This window comes from Mixophyes fleayi, chromosome 4 (genome assembly GCF_038048845.1).
Source record: "Mixophyes fleayi isolate aMixFle1 chromosome 4, aMixFle1.hap1, whole genome shotgun sequence".
NCBI lineage: Eukaryota > Metazoa > Chordata > Amphibia > Anura > Limnodynastidae > Mixophyes > Mixophyes fleayi.
Genome location: NC_134405.1, coordinates 233,942,489 through 233,964,091, shown reverse-complemented (window position 1 = coordinate 233,964,091; position 21,603 = coordinate 233,942,489). Strand labels below are relative to the sequence as shown.

Sequence of the window (21,603 nt, the reverse complement as noted above, 5' to 3'; positions counted from 1 at the left end):
CTAGGTTTCTTAGGAAAAAGACAGAAGACACACCCCAACTGACATAGCACCCAATCCCCTCCTGATAACAGGAGCACATGACCTTTATCAGAGCACAGTGTGCTGTGCTGTATCTACACTTCCACTATAGCAGAATTGTATTTGTGGGTTGAAGTAACTGTGAAAGTAGTGAAAAGTACAAACATGCTGAAAGGTGTTTTGTAGTTTTTATTTCTTTTTTTCTATATAATGCCTATAAATTTAGATATCAATAGAAAGAAAAAAATAATTTGCTTGGGTAGAAGAGAATAAAAAACAAATAAATAAGAATAAATTATCTTGGATGAACTATCACAAATCTGCCCATGTATCTGTTTGCAGAAGGGTTAAATCTTAGTTTATGTATATTTTAGATATACTTCAACACTCTTCTGTACACAAAAATCCATTTTATTTGCTGACTTGTGTGTTTATTAAGAAAAGCAAATAAATCCAGGTTTACATAAAATGTTAGTTTGCTATTTTACTGACTGTCAGAACAGAACAGCTTTGTTTACTATGTTCTATAGCCTACGACTACGTCACTTAGTCTAATAAATAAATTGTCCAATTACTAGCATTGTAGTCTGTAGACGACTATTTACTTTTTGTTCACCTGTTTTATATATCATCCTTTTTACTAGAAGAGAATGGAAGAAATGCATGTGATCAGATGATCAACTTTCTATGCTCTTGGTGTAGTCACTGGGTGACTACCCCTCTTGCACAGCCCTAGTTATGGCTGTGAGTGTGGTCACAACATAACCACACAAACACAGCCCTAGAGTCTCTAAAATCTCTCTCCAATAATGATTTTCGGAATTCAAGAGGATCATTATCAAGGATAGTGGTAGTTTTTTCTGCAAAATCTGACCAATTGCCTGATATCAAATGCAATGTTGCAGCGTGTATAGGTACCTTAAGACATATCATGAGAGCATTGACAAGCAGTAAAGAAGATGCTAACTTAATGTAACATTAAAGTTTCACAGAGTTCTGCAGAAGAAAGCAGGGTTGAACAAAGCCCCTTCTCACCATCCACTGAAGTTGTCTGAATACAGAAGGCAATATGAAAGAAAGAATACCACACAAAACACTCCGTTGCTTGCTGCAGAGCAGGTATGTGTTTATGGGACGAACCATACAATACATTATGATGCCATTAGTTTGCATATTTTAGAATTGTTTGTTAGAAATCCATTCCAGGACTTGGGAAATGTGTTCTCTGCATTTATAATAATCTGTTAAATGGGTCTCACCACAACTACATAATACAGATCTCATAATTCTTATGTAGCAACATAGGCTGCCATTTTTTACCATTCTTGCTTTTTGCTTTGTTTTGTTGGTCGGGTCAGTATGATATTTTAGGGAGTGGTGTGTAGTGTAACTAAGGATGGTCTTTATCAAAAAATATCTATGGGCTACTTGTGGGCAGTGCACAGGAAAAAAGTATATTGGCCCAAGGATCAGGGTGGTTGTTACAGTAGAGTGCTGTAATTACTAAGCAGGCTTTCTGTTCAGTTTAAAGATTTATTTCATGCTCTACCCACTCCGATTGTGTCTTGGGTAAGATATTTTTTTTGGGTTCAGAGGGGGGAGGGGACTTTGCGCATTAGCTTTCTGTGAGTCTATTTCTGTTGACCTTCTGTGATATATGTAAAAGTAAAATAATTAAAATAAGTGTTTTATTAATTAAATACTAAGCCATGGGTAATGAAACATAATGAGTCCTTGCAAAAGTCCTTTATTAAGGGACATAGCACCCATTCTAGGAATTAATCATATAGTAAGGTGAATGACACTATTGTTCTATGAGAAAGCACACAAAGTGCCTACATTTACTGTAGTAAGATCTAATCTGTTGACGTGGTTTGCACATTGTAAACACTTTTCTTCTCTGTCAGGTCATACACAACAAGAATCAATCGGTTCCTCCCTTTAAGTTAAATAAAGTCGTCACAGAGACAGAGTATAACAGTCAGTATAAGGGATCGCCACCTGTGAAAGGACCAAAATTGAGGAAGGACTGGGAAGAAAAGCATCTTATGAACTATGACCAAGATCATCACTCCCATAAGAGGAAGGTAAACCATTCTTCATGCAGTCTTAGCAGGGCCGGATTTACTGCTAGGGTTCTCAGGGGGCCCAGATTGGGGGGGGGGGCGGTTGCCGCTAGTCGTGGGAGGGGCTGGTGTTATGGTAGTGGGGTACACAGTGTTAGGCAGGCTGCTGGAACTCTATGGTAGTCAGTGTGCAGGACTGTTCCTGGAGTCACAAAAGGTAGAAAAAGGTAAGAGGACGGGGTACTGTGACGGAGAGCTAGTGTATGTGAGATTGAAGCTGCAGTGTAAAAGGCGGACATGTGTGAAGGTGCTGTGCACAGAGGGGGCATGTGTGAAGGCGCTGTGCTGAGAGGGGGCATGTGTGAAGGTGCTGGCCAAAAAGGGGGCATGTGTGAAGGTGCTGGCCAAAGAGGGGGCATGTGTGAAGGTGCTGGCCAGAGAGGGGGCATGTGTGAAGGTGCTGGCTAGAGAGGGGGCATGTGTGAAGGTGCTGGCCAGAGAGGGGTAATGTGTGAAGGTGCTGTGCAGAAAGGGGGCATGTGTGAAGGTGATGTGTAGAAAGGGGACATGTGTGAAGGTGCTGTGCAGAAAGGGGGCATGTGTGAAGGTGCTGGGCAAAAAGGGGGCATGTGTGAAGGTGCTGGCCAGAGAGGGGGCATGTGTGAAGGTCCTGGCCAGAGAGGGGGCATGTGTGAAGGTGTTGGCCAGAGAAGGGGCATGTGTGAAGGTGCTGGCCAGAGAGGGGACATGTGTAAAGGTGCTGGCCAGAGAGGGGTAATGTGTGAAGGTGCTGGGCATAGAGGGGGCATGTGTGAAGGTGCTGGGCAGAGAGGGGGCATGTGTGAAGGTGCCGGGCAGAGAGGGGGTGAAGGTGCTGAGCATAGAGGAGGCATGTGTGAAGGAGCTGGGCAGAGAGGGGGCATGTGTGAAGGTGCTGGGCAGAAAGGGGGCATGTGTGAAGGTGATGTGTAGAAAGGGGGCATGTGTGAAGGTGATGTGTAGAAAGGGGACATGTGTGAAGGTGCTGTGCAGAAAGGGGGCATGTGTGAAGGTGCTGGCCAGAGAGGGGGCATGTGTGAAGGTGCTGGCCAGAGAGGGGTAATGTGTGAAGGTGCTGGGCATAGAGGGGGCATGTGTGAAGGTGCTGGGCAGAGAGGGGGCATGTGTGAAGGTGCTGAGCAGAAAGGGGACATGTGTGAAGGTGCTGGGCAGAGAGGGGGTGAAGGTGCTGGGCAGAGAGGGGGTGAAGGTGCTGAGCATAGAGGAGGCATGTGTGAAGGAGCTGGGCAGAGAGGGGGCATGTGTGAAGGTGCTGGGCAGAAAGGGGGCATTTGTGAAGGTGCTGGGCAGAAAGTGGGCATGTGTGAAGGTGCTGGCCAGAAAGGGGACATGTGTGAAGGTGCTGGCCAGAGAGGGGGAATGTGTGAAAGTGCTGGGCAGAGAGGAGGCATGTGTGAAGGTGCTGGGCAGAGAGGGGGCATGTGTGAAGGTGCTGGCCAGAGAGGGGGCATGTGTGAAGGTGCTGGCCAGAGAGGGGACTGGTGTTATGGTAGCATGGTACACAGTGTTAGGCAGGCTGCTGGAACTCTATGGTAGTCAATGTGCAGGACTGTTCCTGGAGTCACAAAAGGTAGAAAAAGGTAAGAGGACGGGGTACTGTGACAGAGAGCTAGTGTATGTGAGATTGAAGCTGCAGTGTAAAAGGCGGACATGTGTGAAGGTGCTGGGCACAGAGGGGACATGTGTGAAGGCGCTGTGCTGAGAGGGGGCATGTGTGAAGGTGCTGGCCAAAGAGGGGTTATGTGTAAAGGTGCTGGCCAAAGAGGGGGCATGTGTGAAGGGGCTGGCCAGAGAGGGGGCATGTGTGAAGGTGCTGGCTAGAGAGGGGGCATGTGTGAAGGTGCTGGGCAGAGAGGAGGCATGTGTGAAAGTGCTGTGCAGAAAGGGGGCATGTGTGAAGGTGATGTGTAGAGACAGCTTCTTGTCTCTTCCGTGAGGCCCTTCTACCCCTCTAGCTACCCCGCTGGGGCTCTCGCCTGTCATCTAGCTGTACTTTGAGCTTCCGAGTTACTGTGCTTTTTGTTAACTGTTCCGTGATGTCTCACCCTGTACTGTATTTCTGTCTGTCCCTGTACGGCGCTACGGATACCTAGTGGCGCCCTATAAATAAAAAATAATAATAATTATAATAATGTGTGAAGGTGCTGTGCAGAAAGGGGGCATGTGTGAAGGTGCTGGGCAGAAAGGGGGCATGTGTGAAGGTGCTGGCCGGAGAGGGGGCATGTGTGAAGGTCCTGGCCAGAGAGGGGGCATGTGTGAAGGTCCTGGCCAGAGAAGGGGCATGTGTGAAGATGCTGGCCAGAGAGGGGGCATGTGTGAAGGTGCTGGCCAGAGAGGGGACATGTGTGAAGGTACTAGCCAGAGAGGGGGAATGTGTGAAGGTGCTGGGCATAGAGGGGGCATGTGTGAAGGTGCTGGGCAGAGAGGGGGCATGTGTGAAGGTGCTGGGCAGAGAGGCGGCATGTGTGAAGGTGCTGGGCAGAGAGGGGGTGAAGGTGCTGGGCAGAGAGGGGGTGAGGGTGCTGAGTATAGAGGAGGCATGTGTGAACGAGCTGGGCAGAGAGGGGGCATGTGTGAAGGTGTTGGGCAGAAAGGGGGCATTTGTGAAGGTGCTGTGCAGAAAGGGGGCATGTGTGAAGGTGCTGGCCAGAAAGGGGGCATGTGTGAAGGTGCTGGCCAGAGAGGGGGCATGTGTGAAGGTGCTGGCCAGAGAGGGGGCATATGTGAAGGTGCTGGGCATAGAGGAGGCACGTGTGAAGGTGCTGGGCAGAGAGGGGGCATGTGTGAAGGTGCTGAGCAGAGAGGGGGCATGTGTGAAGGTGCTGAGCAGAGAGGGGGCATGTGTGAAGGTGCTGGGCAGAGAGGGGGCATGTGTGAAGGTGCTGGGCAGAGAGGGGGCATGTGTGAAGGTGCTGGGTAGAGAGGGGGTGAAGGTGCTGGGCAGAAAGCGGGCATGTGTGAAGGTGCTGGCCAGAGAGGGGGCATGTGTGAAGGTGCTGGCCAGAGAGGGGGCATGTGTGAAGGTGCTGGCCAGAGAGGGGGCATGTGTGAAGGTGCTGGCCAGAGAGGGGGCATGTGTGAAGGTGCTGGCCAGAGAGGGGGCATGTGTGAAGGTGCTGGCCAGAGAGGGCATGTGTGAAGGTGCTGGGCAGAGAGGGGGCATGTGTGAAGGTGCTGGGCAGAGAGGGGGCATGTGTGAAGGTGCTGGGCAGAGAGGGGGTATGTGTGAAGGTGCTGGGCGGAGAGGGCATGTGTGAAGGTGCTGGCCAGAGAGGGGGTGAAGGTGCTGGGCAGAGAGGGGGCATGTGTGAAGGTGCTGGGCAGAGAGGGGGCATGTGTGAAGCAGCTGGGCAGAGAGGGGGCATGTGTGAAGGTGCTGGGCAGAGAGGGGGCATGTGTGAAGGTGCTGGCCAGAGAGGGCATGTGTGAAGGTGCTGGCCAGAAAGGGGTTGAAGGTGCTTGGCAGAGAGGGGGCATGTGTGAAGGTGCTGGGCAGAGGGGGGGTGAAGGTGCTGGGCAGAGAGGGGGCATGTGTGAAGGTGCTGGGCAGAGAGGGGGCATGTGTGAAGGTGCTGGGCAGAGAGGGGGCATGTGTGAAGGTGCTGGGCAGAGAGGGAGGGAAGGTGCTGGGCAGAGAGGGGGCATGTGTGAAGGTGCTGGGCAGAGAGGGGGCAAAGGTGCTGGCCAGAGAGGGCACAGTTTGATAAGAGAACAATAATGAGGGGCCGCATGGTGATGCAGGAGGAGCAGTGTGATGTGCGGCGGCACATAGCTTACCCTTCTACTTGTTCTACTCAACTATAGGAGTATATGCTATGCTAAAAAAATATAGTGCTATGGATTGTTTCAGGGAGGGGGCCCAAACCAATATCTTGCCTATGGCCCCATGAGGTCTAAGTCCGGCTCTGAGTCTTAGTCACAGCTATCTGTTGCTGATGCTTTAGTTTATAATGGGAGCATGCTATATTAGATCTCCTTGCCCATCCACATCTGGAATAGGTGTATAATTGTTTGGTTAGACATTGGTAACACAGTGCTTGCTTGAAATGTCAGTTGCATCAAAATGTTTTGTTACTTTGTAAGGCATAATATTTACTGATATAAGCATTTAGGTGTGCAGATGGCTCATTGTTTTTGTCAGGCGCCGTCCCGCACTTCTCCTAGGTGCTAGGGACAGACGCCTGTGTTCTCTGGCAGGCGGCGTCCCGTTGCCTAGTAATGCTCTTCCTGAATCCGGGCAACCACGCTGTGCTCGCATGCGCTATGATGTCCGCGGAGGCTCTTCTCCTGCTTGCTAGCGTTTCAGCTGCAGCTGATTGCCTAATCACCCTCGCCTATCAGGAATCACTTCCCTCTATACCTCCTTCAGACTGTATCTGGTGCCAAAGTATTGGTTCACCAGCTCCAGCCTTCACAATGCAGGAACGTTCGTGCATTGTGTTTGACTCTGACCTTTGGCTTGATCTCTGGACTACTCTCTCGTGTTATCCCTGGCACTTTCCTCTTACCATTCTCTGCATTATCCTTGTGTACTTCGCTCCTGTTTGGCTTCTGAACCAGACCGTTTGACCATTTCTGTTCCACACTAGCACACTGGTGACTAACTTGGAGAACTGCGATCTGCGCACCTCACGCAGCCAAGTCCATACCTCCTTGTGGGGGTCCCTGGTGAATATCGGAGGTGCGTTAGTTTCTGTGCCTCCATGTTTAGTTGTGTCAGTACCAGCCGGTAGCCCCTCCAGTAGTTCTAACGTGACAGTTTTCCTGTAGGAGTGGAGCACAGCTATTTAGAACACAGGGTGCAATCCTGTGCATCGAAGCCTGGTGGGTTTCTGCCAGGACACACATGTTGGTCCTATACACTGCCATATATTTCTCAGAACTGTGCTGCATGTTCTCATTAAGGCCACATGCCCAATAGCATTGCGTTTGTGTTTTTTTAATGCTAGTAAATATGCTTGTCAAATGCATTTGGCATGCAGTTGTTACGAGTGCTTTTATTAGCTTTTAGGAGCTCATTGTATGCTTCAACAATCCAGTAAATGGCAAAAATAGAACATTATGCCTAAAAATAATGCTTTCTAGTGCCAAAACCATTTCCATGTGGTTTTAGTACATGTAATAAAAGCCAGTTAGTATGAGCCCTTACTGTGTGCCATCTGCATTTTTTCCTCTCGACCTTATACTTTTGGATCATCTAGTAAACTGTATATGTTGTTGAGTGATTCACATAGTTTAATTTAAGGAGATACAAAAGAAAAAAATCAGAATAAGAAGCCCCATTGTGATATGGGTTAAGTCAGTTTAGTGCCAAAATGTAGGCAAATGTATGTTTCTTCAAAGATCTCAATGTAGTGATCTCAGATCCATGTGTCATAAGTACATTATTTGTAGCTGGTAAAACCTTAGACTTTCGTACATGGAGACATTTTTACTGTAGTAAACAATTTAAATTTTTTTATTTTTATTTTTTTTTACATTTTGAGAAATTAACCCTAAAGATAATACTTTATATGTTGAGATACCCAAATTTCTTTTAAGTGGTTTTCAAACAGGTTTGGTGAACTAGATTTAACGTTACAATCCTTGAACTAAACTTAAAAAATTTGAGTTAGATTTCAGTGAGATAAACAGTTTCCCATGCAAACTTGAATTTCGATCCCAGTACTGTTTGCTGTTGGAATAAAAAAAACAAAAACATTAATATGCTATCAAAAGTAGCCATTTAAGCTGGGACTGACAACATTTAGTTTATATTAACATTTTAGTTTAATTTTAACTTTTTTTTATTTAACTACAAACTTGATTACCCAGCTCCCTATTTGAGGGCAGAGTGGCTATAAAAGTGGAACTGGCGCAGAAATCACAATAGTACTGCAAAAAAGTCTGAGGACCTCAAATTCAATCACATTTTAAATGGGTTTGAATAATTTGAGTATCTCTATTTCCTTTTATTGTTTTAGTTTTGTTTTTATTTTTTACATTTCTCTAGGAAAAAAAGAAAGCAATATTTGAAGTGGATTCTGGCACTGCAAAAGTGGACTCATCTGAGAGTGGACAAAAAGAAAAAATTAAGAGAGAAAGTATTAAAGAAAAAATTCTTCAACACCTTAACAATCCATCCAGATGTTATAGGTATAAAACATTAATTCTACATACATTGACATGATGACTCTCTAATCTTTACTGTAATTCTTCATATTATACACATTAAATAACAAATACATGTAATCAAAACCGTACTGATTAATTTGATTTACATTCTCATTGTATAAACAGCATAACTCTAGTCTTGTGTTCAAGACGCATAAAACAAAATTGCAGGGTAAGGTCATGTCTTCCGGTGAAAAGTTTGTATTCGAATAAAAACTTCAATACCTTATTTACAAAATTATACTTACATTTTATTTCTAATATTGTATTACTATGTTACTACTGTAAACCAGTTTTCAGATCTGGTGACACAGATTTAGTTTTAAAGTTTGTGCAAATCCATCCCTTTGAGACACCAACCATTCTGCGATTGTTAGCAGAAAAGGGCCTCTGTTATCAGTGTGATGATGGTATTGCAGAATGCAAAACTGTCAGTCTGTGGAACTGTTGTCAAACAGACAGAGCTGAAATGTGTAGCAGGAAAGGGCCTCTGTTATCAGTGTGATGATGGTATTACAGGATGCACAACTGTCAGTCTGTGGAACTGTTGTCAAACAGGCAGAGTTGAGATGTGTAGCAGGAACAGCTGTATTCAATAAACTAGCGATCAAAGGAAAGAGATTGTATGGCTGATACCCTGGATGCAACAGATGTTCTCTTCCATTTTGTTTATGTGACAAGAACTTTTCTTTTACCCTGGCTTTAAGAAAATCAAGTAAAATCTTTACAAAACCTCCAGTTGTTGGTGTCCTTTATTGCAAGGCCAGTGCATGATCCTAGTGAGCTACAACTTCGCAATGTATGTATCTATGTTAGGAAATGAACAACTTTCCAAAATATGTCAGCTTACCATTTCTTGTATTCTAGGAAAGCCAAAACAGAGTATTCTGCAAATTTTTCATCGCCCTCAGAATATAAATACAAGGATGGAGCCTGGGAGAGGGCACAGCAAGAAGTACATGACCAAGTGAGTAATCTGTGATTGTTAAACTTAGGAGGTTACTCCACTAAGATGTGGAACTAGGGTTACCCCAAGTGAATGAGGATGGTCTTGAGCCATTTTAATCTATTTAGCCCAAGACATTAGTAAATAGCTATAAAGAGATAGTTTGAGTAAATTATATTACATTGTTAAATATTTTTTGTCTGGATGCTCTTGCATGTGTGACTGGTTTAATTTATAACTTGTGTGGATTAAACTATATAAATCACAAGCTAATGTGAGTTTATCTTTTGCATACACTGATCTGTGGCCAGGAACCATTGGATTCGGTTCCCAGGCATCTGATTACAAACATTATTCTGAGGACTATTATGAGTGATTGATTGATGCATGCTGAGTGCAGGGCATGCATGGTTTTGCCCCCTGCATTATGTACATAATGGATGAATAAAAAAAATCTGAAAAAATAATTTAAGGAAACCCCTTAGCAAACCCTCTTTGAGCACACAAAAAGACAATTTCATCTATTCTGCATGGGTTTCATGCAGTCACCCACAAAAAGTCACCCACTACCATTTTATTGCTGCACATTCCGAGCCTTATATCCCCTCACTCTCACCTAAAATATTCACCCGGGTGTTTAAGTTACACCTATGTGCAATTGCAGTATACCTGCAGCGGAAAATAAAGCTTGGAACTGAAAAAAATGTTGTTCCTTATTCCTTTAAATAAAGTACACATTATTGGTATTACTATATTCAGCACTAATTTATAGCACTGTGAGTACATTTGTGGGGTAGCAATAAATGTGTCATGTCACAGTAACTATGAGATGCATAAACTATATATTTTTCTTGTTTTATGCCTATTAATAAAATATATACTTATTTCAAAACATTGTAAAAAGAATACCATATCAGTTCCAAAGATTGAAATATAAATTCACTGAGTGGACAAAGAAATAGAACATTTATACCAGCACTGCCTGAAAGCATGAAAATTGGTCTAGTTATGAAGGATTGGAAACCCTCTGGTCATGAAGTGGTTAAATAGCCTTTTTATTAATTGAGATGAGATTTTATATTTTAACCGCCATGAAGCAGCTACAAATATAAAACTAAAGGAGAACACTAGAAAACACCTAATGTGTCTTTGGGGCACTCTAAGGACAATAAAGTAAATTAATATAAAACTTACTGAAATTTTATTAGTATATCTTAAAATATTTGTAAATATTAAGAAAGAGTGAAATATTAAAAACAAGTATATGGTATGATTTGACCCAAAAAAATCAAAAACTGTTAAGATCGATAGGAGAACTATCGAAACGTGCTGTTTCTCCAACGTAGCTGCATTTATTAGATAATAATTGAGATGGGGGGTTATGTTGGGATTTCTACCCAAATATAACTGTTATTGGGTTATGCTGAGAGTCTGCTAACAAATAGCCATATCTAGGAAGGTATCCACTAGAATATAATTAGTGATTCACATCCTACTAGGAACACTACTACCAAGACTGATAATAATGGTAATATATGTCCAAATGGCTTGATGGGCTCCTATTAATAGGTGAATTTCTGTACTTCTTATGGACAGATTCTCATGTGAGGTGAATGTCACGGGCACTAGGAGTCTTTACCCAGGTATCACCAGATGATGGACTTACCAGAGCAGTATAGGTGGTAATATGGTACTCTGGTAGCGGGGTGATCACGGAACAGGAGACAGCAGATGGTAAGAGAATGCTCGTGGAAAGTCTATGACTAGCAGCACTGGTAATATATAGATAACTGTACACGAGGAACTGGATGGACAAGGAAACGTGAGGGTAGTCAGTGGTCTGCGGGTTGCAAGTTGTACCACTGCTATAGTGAGGAGGAATGTCCAGAAGTAACGAGGAGGTGATGAGAGTCAGCGGTCTGCATATAGCAAGTTGTACCGCTGTCTAGGTGAGGGAATGGAATCCAGGTGAAGGTATCCGGGAAGTCAGTGGTCTGCGTTAGCAAGTTGTACCACTGCTATGTGAAAGGATACTGGAAACTGGTGACTCAGGAAACAGGGAACAGTGGTCTGCCTCTAGCAAGTTGTACCACTGAGATATATATGTGAGGTGGAGCATGGGGAGATAAATGCAATGCAGAGTATACACGGGCACACTGAACTTGATCCCACGATGATATGCACAAAATAGTAATAACTGAGCAGCACTGCACAAATATACAAAGTCACAAGAACTATCCAGGCTAAAAGTAACACAGTCAAATGATGGCAATAGTCTCAGTGGATAGGAAACTCCAGAGGAGAACAACTCAGTCCAGCTAGATATGCAATACACCAGCACAGTCAATGAGAAGTATGCATACCGTGGTTCAGGAGAGCAGGCTGTCAGAAAGGAGTGCAGGGATACCTGAACGGCTGGAGGCCGGCAGGATATGAAGTCCCAGGAGGGTGGAAGCGGTAACCAAGTAGGTGCAGCGCACAGTAGGTAGACCAGCAAGGATATAAACAATACTCAGGAAGCATTAGTATATAGAACTGGACACCCGGAGAGCACAGGAGAGTAGAGGCGGTCTAGCCGAGATGAAAGCAGCGGAGCGTTGATCCGATGCAGACAGGCGAGTTGACACAAGCGGGAACACTGTAGAAGCACGGAACAGCGGATCGGCTGGCTGCAGATACGAGGAGTACTGGAGGGTTGTGATGAGCAGGACACTGCAGATACACGGAGGCAGCGGATAGGAATCAGCTGGTGCAGTCACGATGAAACATGGGAGAGTAGAGGTGAGCAGGATATTGTAGATACACTGAGGCAGCGGATAGGAATCAGTTGGTGTAGTCACGATGAAACACAGGAGAGTTAAAGTATACTGGAAACTGTAGAAGCACAGTGGCAGCGGATAGGAATCAGCTGGTGTAGTCACGATGAAACACAGGAGAGTTGAAGTGGTCTGGAAACCACAAACGAACAACAGGAATCAGCAGGAGCTGAATACAGGAGGAAACACAGGAACACCTTCAGAGGCTCATGGGGAATGAGACTCCAAGATCAGGCAACGAGGTATTGAACACAGGTGCTTTAAATAGGGAGTGTTGCCTGATCAGCCAATTAACTAAAAGGAACATGTACTGAAGGATTGAAAGGGCTGCACATGCGCAGACCCTCAGGATGGTGGACGGCCACGGTTCCTAAATACACGAGAAGTAGCACTCACAGTCCGGTGAGTGACAGTACCCCCCCTTTTAAAGGTGGGCACAGAACACCTGGAACCGGGTTTGTCCGGAAACTTGGAATAAAACTTCTTAAGAAGAGCTGGAGCGTTGAGATCTTCAGCTTTGATCCATGAACGCTCCTCAGGACCAAAGCCCTTCCAATGAACGAGGAAACGAAGAACTCCTCGCGAAATTTTTGCATCCAATATGTGGGTAATCTCAAAGTCTTCCTCCTGATGAATTTGAACTGGCCGAGGTGCTGAAGGAGGGACCGAGAAACAGTTGATGATGAGAGGTTTGAGCAAGGACACATGGAAGGCGTTGGAAATACGAAGATTCTTAGGAAGTAGAAGTTTGAAACAAGCTGGATTTATCACTTGAATGATCCTATACGGACCAATAAAACGAGGAGCAAATTTCATAGATGGGACCTTCAAACGAATATTTTTGATAGATAACCAGACACGATCTCCAATTTTCAGTGGTGGAATAGCCCGCCTCTTTCTATCTGCAAAAGACTTATATTTGGCAGATGTCTTCTTTAAACAGGTTTTGACCTGAGACCAAATATTTTTGAAAGTTTGACAAACAGTCTCTACAGCAGGAACTTGGGTGGGAGGGAGGGCAGGAAATTACGGAAAAGACGGATGTGACCGTAAACCACAAAGAATGGAGTTTTAGAAGATGACTCATGGTACATGTTGTTATGAGCGAATTCAGCCCAAGGAAACAATTCTACCCAGTTGTCTTGATTGGCTGATGAGAACATCCTTATAAAAGTCTCAAGATCTTGATTGACCCTCTCAGTTTGTCTGTTTGATTGAGGATGGTAGGAAGATGAGAGTGCTAATCGTATGCCCAAGGTCTTACAAAGGGCCCGCCAGAATCTGGAAACGAATTGTACTCCTCTATCTGACACAATCTCAGACGGACATCCATGAATACGAAAGATTTCTTTGATGAAATGCTCAGCCAGAGTAGAAGAGGAAGGTAAACCAGACAAGGGAACGAAATGCGCCATCTTCGAAAATCTGTCCACCACTACCCAAATAGTATTGCAGTTTTTACTAGGAGGAAGATCAGTAACAAAGTCCATACTAATATGAGTCCATGGCTTGGACGGAATGGGTAGTGGTTGAAGCAAACCCACTGGAGTTCTGCTGGGGGTCTTGAACTGAGAACACAATTCACAAGCGGCTACAAACTCTTTGACATCTCTCCTCATAGAAGGCCACCAGTAACTTCGAGAGAGAATCTCAAAGGTCTTGCGTTCACCAGAGTGTCCAGAAAAACGAGAAGAGTGGAACCACGAAAGGATTTTCCTCCTAAGAGTAGGAGGCACGAGAGTTTTCCCAAATGGTAGCACCTTAGTGGAAGAAGCAGCCAGCGAAACACATTTGGGGTCTAGTATAGAATGGTTGGAAACCTCTTCAACGTCAGAGGACGTCACAAAGGCTTGAGATAGAGCGTCGGCTTTTTTGTTCTTTGCAGCTGGTTTGAAGGTTATGATTAACTCGAAATGAGAAAAGAAAAGGGACCATCTTGCTTGACGAGGGTTCAAACATTGAGCAGACTGTAGATATGACAAGTTCTTATGATCCGTGAAAATTGTCACAGGATGACGAGCTCCCTCCAACAAGTATCTCCACTCCTCTAATGCTACTTTAATAGCCAGCAACTCCTTGTCCCCGATGGTGTAATTCTTCTCCGCAGGCAGAAGACCCCGAGAGTAAAAGGCACAAGGATGGAATTTTTGTTGCTCCGATCTTTGGGAGAGAATGGCTCCTAAACCAACATTAGAGGCATCTACTTCTAGGAAGAAGGGAAGCGTCACATCAGGCTGTCGAAGAATGGGAGCAGAGGAGAAGGACTCTTTAAGAAACTGAAAGGCTTGAAGAGCCTCAGATGACCATTGCTTAGTATTGGCCCCTTTACGAGTCAGGGCCACAATAGGAGATGCAATCGAAGAGAAATCTTGAATGAAGCGTCTATAGTAATTGGCAAAACCTAAGAAACGCTGAATGGCACGAAGAGTAGTTGGCTGAGGCCAATGTAACACAGCATTCACCTTTTCTGGATCCATTTGCAGACAAACTCCGGAGACAATATAACCCAAAAATGGAATCTGGGGCAACTCGAATGAACATTTTTCTAATTTGCAGAATAATGAATTTCTCCGGAGTCTGGAAAGAACTTCTGCCACATGTTGGTGATGAGAAGGCAGGTCCTGTGAAAAGATCAATATGTCGTCCAGATAAACGACGACACATACATATAACAAGTCCCGGAAGATCTCATTAATGAAGCCCTGGAAAACAGCGGGGGCTTTACATAACCCGAAAGGCATTACTAAATATTCATAATGCCCATCTCTGGTGTTGAAAGCTGTCTTCCATTCGTCACCGGACCTGATTCTAATTAAATTGTAGGCACCACGAAGATCCAACTTGGTAAAGATCCGAGCTCCCTTAATCCGATCAAATAGCTCAGTAATCAGAGGAATGGGATACCGATTTTTAATAGTAATGGCGTTAAGTCCACGAAAATCTATGCTGGGGCGTAGTGATCCATCCTTCTTTTTTTACAAAGAAGAACCCGGCTCCAGCGGGAGAAGTAGAAGGTCGAATAAATCCTCGCTGGAGATTCTCTTGGATGTATTCAGATGTAGCTTGAGTTTCAGGTAACGAAAGTGGATACACACGACCCCTAGGAGGAGTCTTGCCAGGTAGAAGATCAATCGGACAATCCCATGAACGATGAGGAGGAAGACGTTCAGACTGAGTTTTATCAAATACATCGGCAAATGAAGCATACTGAGGAGGGAGTCCCGGTGAGGAAGGTGAAATGGAAGATTGCTGTATTTTAAGAGGAACGACTTGGGAGAGACAACGATGATGACATTCAGCTCCCCAAGACGTAACTTGAGGAGTGCGCCAGTCAATCTGGGGAGAATGACATTGAAGCCATGGAAGGCCTAAAACAATCGGACTTGTAGTAACAGGAAGAATTAAAAACGAAATTTCTTCTTGGTGTAGCACACCAATCTGAAGCGTTACTGGAGACGTACTCTGGGTGATGAGACCATTGATAAGACGTGATCCATCAATAGCAGTCACAGTAATAGGTGTCTTCAGGGTAATCACTGGTAGGGACCATTGATTCACTAGGGATTTAGAAATAAAATTTCCCGCAGCTCCAGAATCAATAAGTGCTTGGGACTCAAAGGATTTGGTAGCGAAGGAAATTGTAACATCAAAAGCGCAGACTTTTAATTTCGTAGAACATGGAGAGGACTCCAGGGACCCTAACTTCACCTCTCCAGAACTAGTTAGGGCCTGGCATTTCCCGATTTTTTTAGGGCATGAATTGAGCATATGTGTGGAATCGGCACAATAGATACAAAGTCTATTCTTTACTCTTCGGTTCCTCTCTTCAGTAGTTAATTTGGAGCGTCCTATCTCCATGGGTATCACAGGAGATGAAGCTGGACGAAATTGAGAAGTTGAGCGAAGAGGTGCTTTAACTGAAGTTGTTTTTTCATACTCCCTTTCACGAAATCTCATGTCTACACGATGGCAAAGAGAAATCAAATCTTCTAAAGAAATAGGTAGTTCTTGAGTAGTCAGTGCATCTTTAATTTTATCGGAAAGCCCCTGCCAGAAGGCGGCAATTAACGCTTCAGTGTTCCACTGAAGTTCAGAGGCTAGAATCCTAAATTGAATGACGTACTGGCCTACTGTACGAGAACCCTGACGTAGGCGGAGGATGCTGGATGCAGCGGAAATGACACGACCTGGTTCATCGAATACACTTCGGAACGTGGAAATAAATTTGGCACTATCCTGTAGTAATGGATGGTTTCTTTCCCACAGAGGGGAAGCCCATGCGAGAGCTTGTCCAGAAAACAATGAAATAAGATAGGCCACTCGGGAACGATGAGTAGAGAAATTTTGAGGTTGGAGCTCAAAATGAACGGAGCATTGGTTGAGAAAACCCCTACAAGTTTTGGGGTCTCCATCATACTTTGACGGAGTAGGCAGGTGAAGCGTGGAAGCCGTAGACACCTGGGATGGCACTGGGGAAATGGAGGCAAGCACAGGAGCATCAACATTAGCTGTGATATTCTGTCCAGATGTTCCTTGGGAGGCTAACGCCTGGTAACATTGTAACAACAGCTGTTGGCGAGCATCCTGTTGCTCCATACGGGTAACCAGATGCTGCAGCATCTCTTTAGCTGTAGGTTCCGAATCTGGGTCTGTCATGGCCTGATCTTACTGTCACGGGCACTAGGAGTCTTTACCCAGATATCACCAGATGATGGACTTACCAGAGCAGTATAGGTGGTAATATGGTACTCTGGTAGCGGGGTGATCACGGAACAGGAGACAGCAGATGGTAAGAGAATGCTCGTGGAAAGTCTATGACTAGCAGCACTGGTAAAATATAGATAACTGTACACGAGGAACTGGATGGACAAGGAAACGTGAGGGTAGTCAGTGGTCTGCGGGTAGCAAGTTGTACCACTGCTATAGTGAGGATGAATGCCCAGAAGTAACGAGGAGGTGATGAGAGTCAGCGGTCTGCATATAGCAAGTTGTACCGCTGTCTAGGTGAGGGAATGGAATCCAGGTGAAGGTATCCGGAAAGTCAGTGGTCTGCGTTAGCAAGTTGTACCACTGCTATGTGAAAGGATACTGGAAACTGGTGACTCGGGAAACAGGGAACAGTGGTCTGCCTCTAGCAAGTTGTACCACTGAGATATATATGTGAGGAGGAGCACGGGGAGATAAATGCAATGCATAGTATACACGGGCACACTGAACTTGATCCTACGATGATATGCACAAAATAGTAATAACTGAGCAGCACTGCACAAATATACAAAGTCACAAGAACTATCCAGGCTAAAAGTAACACAGTCAAATGATGGCAATAGTCTCAGTGGATAGGAAACTCCAGAGGAGAACAACTCAGTCCAGCTAGATATGCAATACACCAGCACAGTCAATGAGAAGTATGCATACCGTGGTTCAGGAGAGCAGGCTGTCAGAAAGGAGTGCAGGGATACCTGAACGGCTGGAGGCCGGCAGGATACGAAGTCCCAGGAGGGTGGAAGCGGTAACCAAGTAGGTGCAGCGCACAGTAGGTAGACCAGCAAGGATATAAACAATACTCAGGAAGCAGTAGTATATAGAACTGGACACCCGGAGAGCACAGGAGAGTAGAGGCGGTCTAGCCGAGATGAAAGCAGCGGAGCGTTGATCCGATGCAGACAGGCGAGTTGACACAAGCGGGAACACTGTAGAAGCACGGAACAGCGGATCGGCTGGCTGCAGATACGAGGAGTACTGGAGGGTTGCGATGAGCAGGACACTGCAGATACACTGAGGCAGCGGATAGGAATCAGCTGGTGTAGTCACGATGAAACACAGGAGAGTTGAAGTGGACTGGAAACTGTAGAAGCACAGAGGCAGCGGATAGGAATCAGCTGGTGTAGTCACGATGAAATACAGGAGAGTTGAAGTGGTCTGGAAACCACAAGCGAACAACAGGAATCAGCAGGAGCTGAATACACGAGGAAACACAGGAACACCTTCAGAGGCTCATGGGGAATGAGACTCCAAGATCAGGCAACGAGGTATTGAACCCAGGTGCTTTAAATAGGGAGTGTTGCCTGATCAGCCAATTAACTAAAAGGAACATGTACTGAAGGATTGAAAGGGCTGCACATGCGCAGACCCTCAGGATGGTGGACGGCCACGGTTCCTAAATACACGAGAAGTAGCACTCACAGTCCGGTGAGTGACAGTGAATCTGACGTTGTTGAGGTATTCACCACTTCGATTTATACATAGACAATGCTACTAATCGTAGAATAGGAAGCCAAAATGAGCTAGGTGTGTAGATAGCTGCTAGATCTTTATTGCTATCATTGTAGAGTATTATACACGGAACACGTGGATTATGATGTCCCAGCTAATTATATAAGTTGCTTAACTTCTTACAACCAGACTGATATCTAGAGTAAGGCTAACAAGTTCAGATGTTCCACATATAGAGTGTACAGGAACAGACCTTCTGATTGTTTATAGAGGCCACGTATTGCTGAATGAACAAACAGCTGTTATGTCTGCCCTGTTTATCGTGAGAGAATCTAATTCTGATGGCCCCCCTAAAGTATCAAAAACGGCAGACTCCTAACCCTATAGAGCCCCACAATATCCCAGAATAAGAAGATTTATATTAATATATAAAGCAGAGGAGAAAACAGCACGAGTGACGAGTTTTCTACTAAATGCAGATACGTTGGAGAAACAGCACGATCTTAACAGTTTTTGATTTTTTTGGGTAAAATCATACGATATACTTGTTTTTAATATTTCACTCTTTCTTAATATTTACAAATATTTTAAGATATATTAATAAAATTTCAGTAAGTTTTATATTAATTTACTTTATTGTCCTTAGAGTGCGCCCCAAAGACACATTAGGTGTTTTCTAGTGTTCTCCTGTAGACTTAACTATTTGTGTGGGTGCACCTATCTCCAGGGGCTGAACTATGTACTATATTCGAATATATCTCTTCACTTGGAGTTTTTAGGATTATCCTGGTGCGATAGGGAGGTTTTTGATAAATATATACAAATATGAAACTGTCAGAATCTACTGAAACGGAATTTCAGAAAATGACAAGCAAGGCCACCACATTATTTAATCATTATATTAGTCAAAAAGCTGTAATCAAGTTGCATGTTATTTTCTTTTTAAACAACATATCATTTTTGAGGAATTTTCAATGATTGATTTGCCTTTTTTGAACGTTTAAAAACCATCATATGTTCACTAATATTAATTGAGATTATATAACATTAGTAAACTTAAAAAAAAAGAGTTGACTGGTGTTTTAAAATTGATTTCGGATGTTAGTAAGATTTCTAATTTAAAAAGAACCCCAAATGACAGTCTCAGCAAAAATACATTGAGATATAATTACCTTTCATATTTCTGTAAATCTCCAAGCTGAGCAGATTATTGTTGTTTGGAACTGTGGCTATTTTTGAACTTGACATTGCCTGTAAGAGGAGTTTGAGTGCTGGAGAGGGGGAGAGGGGCAGGCTGGGCTGGAGGGCATCTGTCCCTGGGCTGGTCCCATAGTGGGATACCTTGGGCTGAGTCACTCGGGTACCAGCATTTATTTCCTTTAAAATTTTCTTAATAGGCTGTTGAGCCAATTCTTGCCCCCAAACACACACAAGGGCTAAAATTAGCCAGCTCCTGCTTCTGGAGTAACACACAAACCCTAAACCTGCAAAAGATCAGTGGGCTTCTGCAAGTACAGCTGCATGAGTCTTGATCATGTTGGCCTATAATCTGATTTTGAGCATTGTACGTTTTACACTCTGAGAAATAATGTATATGGAAATATAGTAACATATGTAATAATCTGCCCTTTTTTGTTGAGTTTATACCATTGCAATGTGGGTAAAGCACTAGTGTTCTGTAAGAAATATGTTTACTAACCTGTGTCAGTCCTGACACTTACTGCAATTTGACCTGTCTGGGCAACATATTTTAATTGTTTTTTTTGGGTTTTTTTTCATATGTGTTTATGGTTTAGGGTGAATCTTTTCACTTGCTCAATTGTTTGGCTAGGTGGCAGCAATGATCTGATTTTCCTTGTTCATGTTGTTGCTATAATAAATATGTGATTTGTTCTGTGTTTCATTCTTTAGGATCCTCCTCTCAGTGTAGGCTCCATGTGGGTTGCTGAGGTTGGTTTCTAAGTGTTCTGTTCACTCTTGAAACTACATTATTGTTTCATTGCAAATGAAGTATAATATTTTGACTCCAAAGTAATCTGTATGCTGTGTTTTCATTATGAAGCATACAATATACTGCTGTACTCAACATTCTTTGTGTGTGTGACAGGTTCCAGCATTTTGTGTTCATTTCAGGGTATTTGGTTATAAAAATATATAATGTATAAATTATGGGATTAAATCTTCTGAAAACATTCATAAACTCCAGCTTTCTACACGACTTTAATATGTTTCTCTCCATTAAATTTTTGACAGCTGAACGAAGAAAGACATAAACTCACATAGATGTTCTAAACTCTCATTAAATTTAAAGAGATCTAGCAGATCATTAAAGCTTGTAAAATCTCCTTAACACTAAGAGATTGTGCTCTAAGATATGTATGGTCCCCCTAACTCTAGTTTAGGTAGCACTTTGGCATTTTTTAACAATTACGAAAACCTTAAGGATAAGAAAATGCAAATGATAAGCAAATATGGGTGCTAACATATCAGTAGGTATTCCCTGCAATCTCTTACAATTAACACAAGCTCATAAAGGTTAAAAATGTAAGTAACACCTAAACCTGTTGTTGCAGCTCATAAGAGACATTTTAGTGATACATTTTTCATGTTTGTCGGTGTGTGTGTGTGTGTTTTTATATATATATATATATATATATATATATATATATATATATATATATATATATATATATATATATATATATATATACACAAGTTAACCCATGCATGATACTCATGCATTCTAGTCAAATCAAGATACTTAAGGTCTTAAAAAGGTTCTTGTCATGCATTTGGGCCTAGCCCAGGCCTCCTCAGGGGAAGATCGTTACTTCCCGACGCAAGCACCCTTTTAAATGTGTGTTCATGGGGTAAAATTACCTCACGAAAATGAGTTTGACCCCTCAACTCGTAAATTTAGCCTTTACTACCCCTCCCACGGGGGGAAGGGGGGATGATGGAAGTTAACTGACTTGACTATTCTAATTTTTTTGTCAAATAATGTCAGTATACCAAATTTCAGGTCAATTGGATGAGCCCTTTCTGAGAAAATAGTTTTTTCCACACACACACACACACATATACACACACACACACACACACACTAACGCACGCCTCTACACATGTGTGTTCATGAGGTAAAATTACCTCACGAAAATGAGTTTGAGCCATACCAAATTTCAGCCCTTTTTGAATTTTTTTCCCCACACACACTAAGAATTTAGTAGGTCAGTGTATAACTCTGCCCAGCAGGTGGCGCTGCAACTTGTTTTTTTTTTCCACACACAGACGCCACTAAGCATTTATATATTAGATATTTGCACTATAT

At 43.6% G+C, this 21,603-nt stretch overlaps 1 protein-coding gene across 5 annotated transcripts in view; it reads left to right on the top strand.

Moving 5' to 3' along the window:
- MDM1 (Mdm1 nuclear protein) overlaps positions 1-21,603 on the top strand; it is a 49,005-nt gene that overhangs the window by 5,468 nt on the left and 21,934 nt on the right. For 3 of the 5 annotated variants that reach the window (XM_075209493.1, XM_075209489.1, XM_075209491.1), the window contains exons 4-8: positions 1,003-1,137; positions 1,926-2,105; positions 8,137-8,279; positions 9,165-9,264; positions 20,187-20,225. In XM_075209493.1, coding sequence (XP_075065594.1) covers positions 1,003-1,137; positions 1,926-2,105; positions 8,137-8,279; positions 9,165-9,264; positions 20,187-20,225 — 597 coding nt within the window. The remainder of the gene's footprint in view (positions 1-1,002; positions 1,138-1,925; positions 2,106-8,136; positions 8,280-9,164; positions 9,265-20,186; positions 20,226-21,603) is intronic. The other 2 variants (XM_075209492.1, XM_075209494.1) reach the window with 1 other exon arrangement.